Source organism: Mustela erminea, chromosome 2 (assembly GCF_009829155.1).
Source record: "Mustela erminea isolate mMusErm1 chromosome 2, mMusErm1.Pri, whole genome shotgun sequence".
In the NCBI taxonomy this organism is placed as follows: Eukaryota; Metazoa; Chordata; class Mammalia; order Carnivora; family Mustelidae; genus Mustela; species Mustela erminea.
The window spans coordinates 138,009,211-138,021,779 of NC_045615.1; the positions used below are offsets into that span (position 1 = coordinate 138,009,211).

Genomic DNA, 12,569 nt, shown 5'->3' on the forward strand with positions numbered 1-12,569 from the left:
TAGGTACTTAATAAATGAATTCATTTTCCTTCCCTTGTTTTTTGTTTCTAACTTGGCATTTTAGTTCACATTGATTTTATGCTCTTTTGTTTAATAGCACTCACAAAGCTGACAAAATGTGTCTGTCACTACTTATGGCATTTAATATAGCAGCCAGTGTGGGTAGAAATGTAGGAAAAATATTATTGACTCTTTCTTGGAATTTCAGTCTCTTAAGAATGTTACTGTTTTTTTGGAATACTTATGTAATGAGGATCTGATATGTGATTACTCCTCCTAAATAGGTTTTCTGTTTTGTTTTTTGTTTTGCCTTGTGTTTACTTGATAGCCATGTACTTAAAATTGCTTATTTTGCTTAACTGTTAAAATCGTGCTCTTTTATTAGAGTGTAAGCTGAAAATGTTTGGGGAAGACAAAGGGGAGACCAAACAGTTAAACTGGCATACAATAAAGCATAGCTTGGTTGGCTAGAAGTAGTGGTTATTATATGGAAATAACATAAGATGTGATTATAGAGCTTCTGAATCTGTTTTGACACCAAATTGTTACTTTTTCCTCGTGTAGGGGATCCTTTTTTAAAAAGGAAATGCTTTTATGTGATTAAAAATGTTGTTTCTCCTCCCTAAGTACTAACCAGGCCTGACTCTGCTTAGCTTCCAAGACCAGACAAGATTGGTGTGTTCAGGGTTGTGTGGTCATAGACCAAAAATGTTTTTCCTGAATATTAAGTGTTTTTAGAATTATATCCTGGGGCTTGATCTAAATTGTATTCATAAGATTATTAGAAATACGTAAACAAGGTAGTAGACAATTTGTAATAACTGGAAAATTTCTAACTCATTCCAGTTAGGTGATATTATTTAAAGATTTATTTATTGAGAGAGCACATGTGCGTTTACACACATGTGTAAGCCAAGGGAGAGGGAGAGAATCTCAAGCAGACTCCTCACTAAGCACAGAGCCCAGTGCACTGCTTGATCTCATGGTCCTGTGATCAAGACTTGAGCTGAAATCAAGAGTCAGACATTTAACCCACTGAGCCACCCAGGTGCCCCTAGGTGATGTTATTTAGATTTTTTTTAATTTTTGTTTTTTAAAGATTTTATTTATTTTTAAAGATTTTATTTATTTATTTATTTATCTATTTATTTGACAGAGAGGGACACAGCAAGAGAAGGAACACAAGCAGGGTGAGTGGGAGAGGGAGAAGCAGGCTTCCCACTCAGCAGGGGGACCAGTGTGGGGTTTGATCCCAGGACCCCGTGATCATGACCTGAGCTGAAGGCAGATGCTTAACTGAGCCACCCAGACGCCCCTATTTAGATGTTTATTAAAAACATCTTGGTCGGGGCGCCTGGGTGGCACAGTGGGTTAAACCTCTGTCTTCGGCTCAGGTCATGATCTGAGGGTCCTGGGATCGAGCCCCACATTGGGCTCTCTGCTCAGGAGGGAGCCTACTTCCCCCTCTCTCTCTGCCTGCCTCTCTGCTTACTTGTGATCTGTCTGTCAAATAAATAAATAAAATCTTAAAAAATTGGTCAAATGTGGGGAGAAGAGTCAAGATGGTGGAGGCATAGCAGACTGAGATAACATCAGGTTGTAGGAGTTCAGCTAGATAGTTATCAAACCATTCTGAATACCTACAAACCCAACAGGAGATCGAAGAGAAGAGCAGCAATTCTAGGAACAGAAAATCAACCACTTTCTGAAAGGTAGGACATGCAGAGAAGTGAATCCAAAGTGAAAGGAAGATAGACTGCAGGGAGAGGGGCTGGGACCCGGTAAGCAGTGAACAACAGAGCACAAAATCCAAACTTTTAGGAGTCTGCTCCACTGAGGGACATTGCTCCAGAGGCTAAGTGAGGGTGGAGCCCTCGAGGTGACAGTGTGGTCTCAGGTCCCGCAGGGTCACAGAAGGATCAGGGGTATCTGAGTGTGGCAGAGCTCATAGGTATCAGAGCAGGGAAGCTGACTACAGACACTGAGCCAAGGAGTGAGCTTCAGCTTGGGGTTACCTTAAACCATGATCCAGTAGTCAGGCTGCTGCTCTTTGAGCAGGGACCCCACCTTCCTCTGCCGGAAGAGCAGCATGGCAGGAATCTGCTGGGTATGGAGACTCCAAATGGGGCCATGCACCAGAAACAGAAATGCTCAGTCACATACTGGGTGAGCTTGGAGCACAGCCGGAGACCAGGGAGACAGGAGAGATTGACCACTTTTCTCCAAGGGTACACTGAGGAGTGGGGCCCCAAGCTCTCAGCTCCTCCAGGCCAGAATTGGGAGGCTGCCATTTTCATTCCCATCCTCCAAGGCTCTGTGGAAAGTGTTCAGGGAACAAAAGCCCCAAGAACGAACCCAAGCAGATTATTTAGCCTTGGCCCCTGGCAAGGGCAGTGCAGTTCCGCCTCAGGCAAACTCGTTTGAGAATCACTACAACAGCCCCTCCCCCAGAAGATCAGCAAGAACATCCAGCCAAGACCAAGCTCACCAATCAAAGAGAACAGCGGAACTTCAGAGCTAGGGAAAAGTAATGCATGGAATTCATGGCTTTTTCCCCATGATCCTTTAGTCTTACAAAGTTAATTAAATTTTTTTAATTTTTTTTTCTTATTCTAATTTTTTAAACTTTTCCTCTTTCCTCTTTTAACGTTTTTTTTTAACTAGTTTATCTTAACAATACCTTTCTTAAAAAATCTTTTTAAACCTTCATTATTGTAGTCATATTTTATCATGAACTTCATTGTATCTAACTTTATTTTTTGTATACAAACAAGGTTTTTTTTTTCCTAAAAAAATTTGGGATACAATTTCTTCTACTAGATCAAAATATACCCCAGATCTAGCAGAGATCAACAAGGATATAAAGGCCTTAAATGACACACTGGACCAGATAGACATCACAGATATATTCAGAACATCCATCCCAAAGCAACAGAATACACATTCTTCTGCACATGGAATATTCTCCAGAATAGATCATATGCTGGGTCACAAATCAGGTCTCAACTGATACCAAAAGATCCAAATCATTCCCTGCGTATTTTCAGACCACCGTGCTCTGAAGCTAGAACTCAGTCACAGGAGGAAAGTTGGAAAGAACTCAAATACTTGGAGCCTAAAGAGCTTCCTACTAAAGAATAAACCAGTCAGCCAGGAAATTAAAGAATTGAACAAATTAATGGAAACAAATGAAAATGAAAACATAACTGTTCAAAAACTCTGAGACACAGCAAAGGCAGTCCTGCAACGGAAGTATATAGCGATACAAGCCTTTTCTCAAGAAACAGGAAAGGTCTCAAGTACACTACCTAACCCTACACCTAAACAACTGGAAAAAGAACAGCAAAGAAAGCCTAAACCCAGCAGAAGAGCGTCATAAAGATCAGAGCAGAAATCGGTGAAATAGAAAACAAAAAATAATGGTAGAACAAATCAACGAAACTAAGAGCTGGTTCTTTGAAAGAATTAATAAGATTGATAAACCCCTGGCCAGACTTATCAAAAAGAAAAGGAAAGACCCAAATAAATAAAATCATGAATGAAAGAGGAGAGATCACAACCAACACTAAAGAAATACAAACAATTATAGGAACATATTATGAGCAACTATACACCAGCAGATTTGACAATCTGGAAGAAATGGATGCTTTCCTAGAGATGTATAAAGTACCAAAACTGAACCAGAAGAAGTAGAAAACCTGAACAGACCCATAACCAGTAAGGAGATTGAAGCAGTCTTCAAAATCTCCAAGCAAGCAAGAGCCCAGGGCCAGATGGTTTTCCAGGGGAATTCTTCCAAACATTTAAAAAAGAATTAATACCTATTCTCATGAAACTGTTAAAAAAAAAAATAGAAATGGAAGGAGAACTTCCAAACTCATTTTATGAGGACAGCATTACCTTGATCCCCAAACCAGACAAAGACCCCATCAAAAAAGAGAATTACAGACCAATATCCTTGATGAACACAGATGTGAAAATTCTCAGCAAAATACTAGCCAGTAGGAGCCAACAGTACATTAAAAGGATTATTCACCACGACCAAGTGGGATTTATTCCAGGGCTGCAAGGTTGGTTCAACATCTGCAAATCAGTTAATGTGATATAATACATTAATAAAAGAAAGAACAAGAACCATGTAATACTCTAAATAGATGCTGAGAAAGCATTTGACAAAGTATAGCATCCATTCTTGATCAAAACTCTTCAAAGTGTAGGGATAGAGGGTACATACCTCAATATCATCAAAGCCATCTATGAAAAACCCACAGCGAATATCATTCTTGGTGGAGAAAAACTGAGAGCTTTTCTCCTAAGGTCAGGAACATGGCAGGGATGTCCATTATCACCGCTGCTATTCAACATAGTACTAGAAGTCCTAGCCTCAGCAGTCAGAAAACAAAAAGAAATTAAAAGCATCCAGATAGGCAAAGAAGAAGTCAAACTATCACTCTTAGCAGATGTATGATACTTAACCTAGAAAACCCAAAAGGCTCCACTCCAAAACTGCTAGAACTTCTACAGGAATTCAGTAAAGTGTTAGGATATAAAATCAATGCACAGAAATCAGTTGCATTTCTATACACCAACAACAAGACAGAAGAAAGAAAAATTAAGGAGTCAATCCCATTTACAGTTGCACCCAAAACCATGAGATACCTAGGAATAAACCTAACCAAAGAGGCAAAGAATCTGTACTCAGAAAACTATAAAGTACTCATGAAAGAAATTGAGGAAGACACAAAGAAATGGAGAAATGTTCCATGCTCCTGGATTGGAAGAACAAATATTGTGAAAGTGTCTATGCTACCTAAAGCAATCTACATGGATAATGCAAGCCCTATCAAAATACCATCAGTCTTTTTCAAAGAAATGGAAGAAAAACAGACACATAGATCAATGGAACAGAATCAAGAGCCCAGAAATAGACCCTCAGCTCTATGGTCAACTAATCTTTGACAAAGCAGGAAAGAATGTCCAAAGGAAAAAAGACAGTCTCTTCAACAAATGATGTTGGGAGAATTGGACAGCCACATGCATAAAAATGAAACTGGACCATTTCCTTACACCACACACAAAAATAGACACAAAATGGATGAAAGACCTCAAGGTGAGAAAGGAATCCATCAAAATCCTTGAGATAACAGGCAACGACCTCTTTGCCCTCAGCCACAGTAACTTTTTCCTAGAAACATCGCCAAAGGCAAGGGAATCAAGGGCAAAAATAAACCATTGGGACTTGAAGATTAAAAGCTTTTGCACAGCAAAAGAAACAGTCAACAAAACCAGAAGACAACTGACAGAATGGGAAAAGATGTTTTGCAAATGACATATCAAAAATCTATAAAGAACTTACCAAACTCAACACCCAAAGAACAAATAATCCAATCAAGAAATGGGCAGAGGACATGAACAGACATTTCTGCAAAGAAGACATCCAGATAGCCAACAGACACATGAAAAAGTGCTCCATATCACTCGGCATCAGGCAAATACAAATCAAAACCACAATGAGATATCACCTCACACCAGTCAGAATGGCTAAAATCAACAAGTCAGGAAATGACAGGTGCTGGCGAGGATGCAGAGAACTCCTACGCAGTTGGTGGGGATGCAAGCTGGTGCAACCACTCTAGGAAACAGTATGGAGGTTCCTCAAAAAGTTGAAAATAGAGCTACCCTATAACCCAGCAATTGCACTACTGGGTATTTACCCTAAAGATACAAATGTAGTGAGCCGAAGGAGCACTTGTACCTGAATGTTTTAGCAGCTATGTCCGCAATAGCCAAACTATGGAAAGAACCTAGACATCCATCAACAGATGAATGGATAAAGAAGATGTGGTATATATATATATATATATATATATATATATATATATATATATATATATATATATATATATATATATATATATATATATATATATATATATATATATATCAATGGACTACTATGCAGCCATCAAACGAAATGAAATCTTGCCATTTGCAACGACATGGATGGAACTAGAGCGTATTATGCTGAGCAAAATATGTCAGAGAAAGACAGTTATCATATGATCTCCTTGATATGAGGAATTTGAGAGGCAGGGCAAGGGGCCGTGGGGGGTAAAGAAAGAAAAAATGAAACAAGATGGGATGGGGAGGTAGACAAACCATAAGAGACTCTTAATCTCACAAAACAAACTGAGAGTTGCTGGGGGAAGGAGGGGTGTGGAGAGGGTGGTTGCCTTATGGACATGGGGAGGGTATGTGCTATGGTGAGTGCTGTGAAGTGTGTAAGCCTGACGATTCACAGAACTATACCCCTGGAGCAAATAATACATTATCTGTTAATAAAAATAATTAATAAAAAATCTTTACTAACAACTAGTACTCTGTCTCACCTTGGAAATAATGTAAGTATATTTTATAGTTAGGAATTTTCTTCATTCAGTACTATATGTTCGTAACCTATTATGTGCTACGTATTGTTCTCAGCTCTTAGGGTATTGCAATGAATAAAACAGACCAGGGGCGCCTGGGTGGCTCAGTGGGTTAAGCCGCTGCCTTCGGCTCAGGTCATGATCTCAGAGTCCTGGGATCGAGTCCCGCATCGGGCTCTTTGCTCAGCAGAGAGCCTGCTTCCCTCTCTCTCTCTCTGCCTGCCTCTCCATCTACTTGTGATTTCTCTCTGTCAAATAAATAAATAAAAACTTTTAAAAAAATAAAAATAAAAATAAAAAAAAAATAAAACAGACCAGAGCTTGTACTCTAATGGGTGTGGCAGATAATAGTTAAATAAACCTATGAACAAGAGTTGGCAGGCTTTTTTTGTAAACAGCCAGATAGGAAGCATCTTAGGCTTTATGGACTGTGAATTGGGGTGGGTGTGTTCCAGTAAAACTTTATTTACCAAAAGAGGTGATGGGTTAGATTTGGCTCACAGGCTATAGTTTACTAAACCCTGGCTTAAAACATCCTAAAAAATAGGAACTATTAAGAATTGGAAAATAGTTAAGTTGTACTTAGAAGGAGAAAAACAAAATAGCACCTCAAAAATAGCAATTTGAGGGGCGCCTGGGTGGCTCAGTGGGTTAAGCCGCTGCCTTCGGCTCAGACCATGATCTCAGAGTTCTGGGATCGAGCCCCGCATCGGGCTCTCTGCTCAGCGGGGGGCCTGCTTCCTCCTCTCTCTCTGCCTGCCTCTCTGCCTGCTTGTGATCTCTGTCAAATAAATAAATAAAATCTTTAAAAAAAAATAGCAATTTGAGGGAGTAGTTTGTTGCTTTATTATATCACAAGGTATTAAAAATAGTAGGAGTATGTAAGAGAAACTGTTAACTCTTGAACTAGGTGTAATCATGTCCTGGATTTAACAGTGGTTAGAGTTTATGGTTACAAACAGAGCAGCAGCTGCAGCTACAAATATAATGTCTACTTATTTATTTATTATTTATTTATTTTAAATTTATTTGACAGAGAGAGATTACAAGTAGGCAGGGAGGCAGGTGGAAAGGGGGCCGGGAAGCAGGCTCCCTGCTGAGCAGAGAGCCTGATTCGAGGATCGATCCCAGGACTCTGAGACCATGACCTGAGCCGAAAGCAGAGGCTCAACCCACTGAGCCACCCAGGCACCCCTGTAATATATATTGAAAAGAAGAATAACTTGGTTATTGCACATTTGAACCTTTGTCCTAAATTCCCCCCTTTTTTCCAAGTTAGTAGGAGATTATTTTTCAGGTGTGTTTCTTTGATAAAGCAGAGCTCCCTAGAAATATAACTACTGTATTCTAAGAGAATGGATTCGGCTCTGTCACTCTCAGCTTCTCTGCACTGTGCTGCTTCATGTCCCTAAGATGTTCTTCTTTTATTCTTTTATGGTAGTGCATTGTGTTTTTTGCCCTTTCGTATCCTCCCTGCTGTTTTCTTTGAAGTCTTCTTTGGAGGGTCTTCCTTCTTTGTCCAACTTTCTTCATTATGGTAACATTTATATAACATAAAATTTCCCACTTCAGTCTTTTTTTAAATATATAGTTCAGTGGCATTAAGTATATGCACGTTGCTGTGCATCCATCCGCGCTGTGCATCTCCAGAACTTTCTCACCATCCCACATGAAAATTCGGTATCCATTCAGTTTCCTAGTTCCCTGTCCCCTGTCTGCCTGCCTTTTAAGTTTATGGTGACCCGTGTCTCTTTTGCCTGGATTCCCTCTGTTTTATTATCTCATCCATTCATAAGGTGTCCAGATCCTCTGTTAAGATTAATCTTATTAAAAAGAAAGATTAATCTTATTCATCCTGTATATATCCAGTTAATATTTACTGAGAGCCTGGTGTGTATCAGACTTTGAGGAAAGGATAGAGGATACATAATGAGGAAAAACTAACACTGTACCTAAACTCATGGAGTTTGTCTTCTACTAGGGGAAACGTACTAATACAAATAATTTTTATAACTGGTGATTTGTAATGAAAGAATGGTGCCTAGTGCTTTGAGCTTTGAGAAATAGGAATTTTTCCTCAGGGAGCAATGTTTGACCTGAATCCTAAAGATTCAGAAAGACATGAATGATTTAAGGGGGAAGGTGAAAGAGGGAGAAACATTCCAAGTAGAGAAAGCAGCATGTGCCAAAAAAAGCTCTGTGGGAGGTCTGGGAGCATGTTGTGGGGAGTATGGCCGACATTTGACGACCTGGAGCAAGGCAGCATGTGGCTGGAGAAGACTAAGGAAGGGAGAGATCTGAGGGATGGCCAGAAAGATACGTAGGAGCCAGACTTTTTAAGGCCTTATAGATTATGTTTTCTAAAAGCAATAGAAAGATATTGGAGAGTTTCATTCAAGGGTATGGTGTGTATGGGCAGGAAGACATGATCAGGTTTGCAGTTTGGCTAAGGATGCTAGCTGTAGTATGGAGAGTACATTGGAAAGGGCCAAAAGTGAATGAATATAGGGTGCTTTTAAGGGGAGTTGATAGTGACAGCTGGGCAATGTGTGTTGATGGTAGTGGAGATGAAAAGATGTGGTAGGAAAAATGAATGAACCAGATTTGAGGACATTTGGGAGAAGTATCAACAATGATCTAGGTTTCCAGCTTGTGTGACAGCATGAATGTTATTAATCATTCTGAGATAATCCACCCAGAAAGAGAATTCAGTGTTAGTGGGAAAATCATGAATTTGAATTTGGAAATGTTGGCTCTGAAGTGCATTCGCCAGACCCATAGAGGAGACATTAAATGGGCAGCACATATAGGACTGAAGACCAGGAAAGCTTAGGACTGGAGATATAAATAATGGCGAGTTTGGGGAATACAGATAATAACTGATACCATGGGTATGAATGAGATTTCTTAGGAGAAGGAATATAGAGTGAGAAGACAAAAGGGCTGAGGACTTGAAATGCTGATGATTAAACAAATAACCAAATAGAAGAGAATAAGCTTAAAAGGAGATCAAAGAGTAAAGGGGGAGAAATTAGCACCCCAGTTTCTGCTCAGATGTGTATTTCTGAGATCATGGCACATACTACATCCTAAGTATGTTTAAAGTGTGGCATGTTATCTCATGGTGAATATGGACAAAATCACATTATCCAGCTTCTTCTACGTCATCCAACTAAACAAAATCTAAACAGAAAACATATTCCTTCTCTCCAAAGCACCACTCTTCCCAGAAGATAAATCAGAAACTTTAAAGACACTTTAAGGACTTACTTTGTTTCCTTTAGTGATCCTTCTAGTTTTTAATACTTATTCTTTTTTTTTTTCTTTTTTATATTTGTCACTTCTACTGCCTGGTTCAGTCCAATCTATTCAACATAAAAATGTCCATCAGTTTTCTTCCTAAAGTGATTGGATCATATTACTCTTGCTCAAAAGTCACTGATATGAATATAAACGTCATTCTCCTAAGCATAGTTTCCAGGACTTCGTGACCTGGCCCAGCCAGATTTTCCTGTTTTGTCCCTTAGCTATGTGCTTTACCTTGCTATATTACTCACTCTTTCTCCCTGACCATGTTATGTGTTTTCAAGGCACTACTTTTGTTCCTATTATAAACACAGATGAAAGCACCACCTTTGCTCATTTTCAGTGTCTATCACATTGCTGCTCATCCTCTTCAAGACTACCCCAGGGCTTCATTCCAAAAAGGCTTACCTGGTTTCTCTTGGTTGTAATGAATTACTCTTATTTCAAAAGTTCCACAGCCCCTTACACCGTCATGATAGTACTTGTTTCATTTTGCCCTGAAATCATTGGATTTTTTCTGCCTGCACTACTTGGTTGTAAACCTCTTAAAAAGTAGTGCCATGTCACATTTGTCTGTATGTTCTACATACTGTTTTGTCGTGGTTAGAAGTATTGAATAAGCTATAGATTCTAGAATAGAGGAAATAAGTATTATTTTAAGTGTATTTCTTGTATATAATTGCACTCAGTATCTTATTTCTACTTTGGTACTGTTTCTGTAATTTTATATGCACAGCACAAATTTTTTTCCCTCTTTTGGCAGAAATATTCTTGGGTCAGAAAACTGGGGCTGGGGGAGGCTTTTTTCCTTTTAAAAAGAGAATTCTCAGGGCACCTGGGTGGCTCAGTGGGTTAAGCCTCTGCCTTTGGCTCAGGTCATGATCTCAAGGTCCTGGGATCGAGCCCCAAGTCAGCTCTCTGCTCAGCAGGGAGCCTCCTTCCCCTGCCTTCTCTCTGCCTGCCTCTCTGCCTACTTGTGATCTCTCTCTCTGTGTCAAATATTAAATAAAATCTTAAAAGAAAAAAAAATTTTTCACATGTTTGACCTTAACCTGGTCTAAGTAGTCGATATTCCTTTATTAATTTTTCAAAAATCCAAACCTTGGAAAGTCTTTTTTTTTTAAGATTATTTATTTATTTATTTGTTAGAGTGAGAAAGAGAGAGCACACAAGCAGGGGGAGTGACAGGCAGAGGGGGAAGCAGGCTTCCCACTGAGCAAGGAGCCCAATGCTGGACTCTATCTCAGGACCCTGGGATCATGACCTGAGCTGAAGGCAGAGGCTTAACTGACTGAGACACCCAGGAGTCCCTTATTTATTTATTTATTTTTTTTAAGTTTTGTTTATTGATTTGTCAGGGCGGAAGAGGACAAGCGGGGGTGCAGCAGGCAGAGGGAGAGGGAGAAGCAGGCTTCCCGCTGAGCAAAGAGCCTGATGATTCCAGGACCCTGGGATCATGACCTGAGCTGAAGGCAGACATTTAACTTCCTGAACCACCCAGGCACCTCTGGAAAGACTGTTTTTAAATCTCATTTCATAGGATTTTTTTTTTCTTTTTCTTCGCAGTACATGCTTGTTATAGAAAAATGAGAAAACACAAATATACTTTTTCATTCATCTTATTTTTTAAGGCTATTCAGGGTTGATACAGTTGGAACAAACTTTCTAACAAGATAGGAGTAAATTAATTTAATGGCTAATAATTTGTTGAAAAGATATTCTTCCTGTGATACTATTTTTATTGTTTGGTGTAGCTGCTGTTTTATTTGCATAGCACAATTGAAGGTAATGGAAATATGTTGTTGGAATTCCTAATTTGATGTATTTCCTCCTCTACTATAAGAATGTTTCTGTATTTAAATTGAGATAATGGGGCGCCTGGGTGGCTCAGTGGGTTAAGCCACTGCCTTCGGCTCAGGTCATGATCTCAGGGTCCTGGGATCGAGTCCCATATCGGGCTCTCTGCTCAGCAGGGAGCCTGCTTCCCTCTCTCTCTCTTTGCCTGCCTCTCCATCTGCTTGTGATATCTCTCTGTCAAATAAATAAATAAAATCTTTAAAAAAAAATAAATAAATAAAATAAAATAAATTGAGATAATGACTTAAATGAATTTTCCAATAAAAAAAATTTTAAGTAAAATGTTAACTTTTCTCAGTTATTAAATTTGATTTCTCCCCTTCTCATTAACACAGCTCTCAAGAGGCAGAATTTATATAATAATCCTTTCAACTCCATGAGTTACACAAGTCCTTACAGTCCGAATGCAAGTAGCCCATACAGCAGTGGTTTCAATTCTCCATCCTCAACCCCAGTGCGACCTCCTATAGTCAAACAGCTAATACTTCCTGGAAATTCAGGTAAGGAGAAAATGAAATGAATAATTAAGGAATTTATTGCGCTACCTCAAAAATAACATAATCATCAGTTGTTAAAGTTCTTTTATTTATGAAACTTTTAAGAGCTTAGAGAAAATATCAGTGAGGAGCACCAGATACTATTCTAGGTCCCAGGGATACAGATAAACCAGGTTACATTCATGAAATTTTTTTTAGCATGTACTAAGTTTGTAGATCTTGCCTTGATTAGATTAATAAGCTTTTGATTCTCTTAACCAATAGATGGTTGCGGAATAGCTTGATTGAGCTGTAAAAGCTGTAAATAAGAGCTCTTTTTGTTTAAATAGCATTTTCCGGTTTTGTTTTGTTTTTTTTTTTAAGATTTCTTTGTCAGAGAGAGAGAGAGCACACAAGCAGGGGGAGTGGCAGGCAGAGGGAGAGGCAGACTCCAGTGAACAAGGAGCTGGATGCAGGACTTGGGACCATGACCTGAGCAAAA

General features: G+C 39.2%; 1 protein-coding gene across 4 annotated transcripts in view; it reads left to right on the forward strand.

Annotated features, from left to right (window-relative positions):
* SLAIN2 (SLAIN motif family member 2) overlaps positions 1–12,569 on the forward strand; it is a 96,426-nt gene that overhangs the window by 41,238 nt on the left and 42,619 nt on the right. For all 4 annotated transcript variants that reach the window (XM_032334252.1, XM_032334250.1, XM_032334251.1 and 1 more), the window contains one exon: positions 11,927–12,091. In XM_032334252.1, coding sequence (XP_032190143.1) covers positions 11,927–12,091 — 165 coding nt within the window. The remainder of the gene's footprint in view (positions 1–11,926; positions 12,092–12,569) is intronic.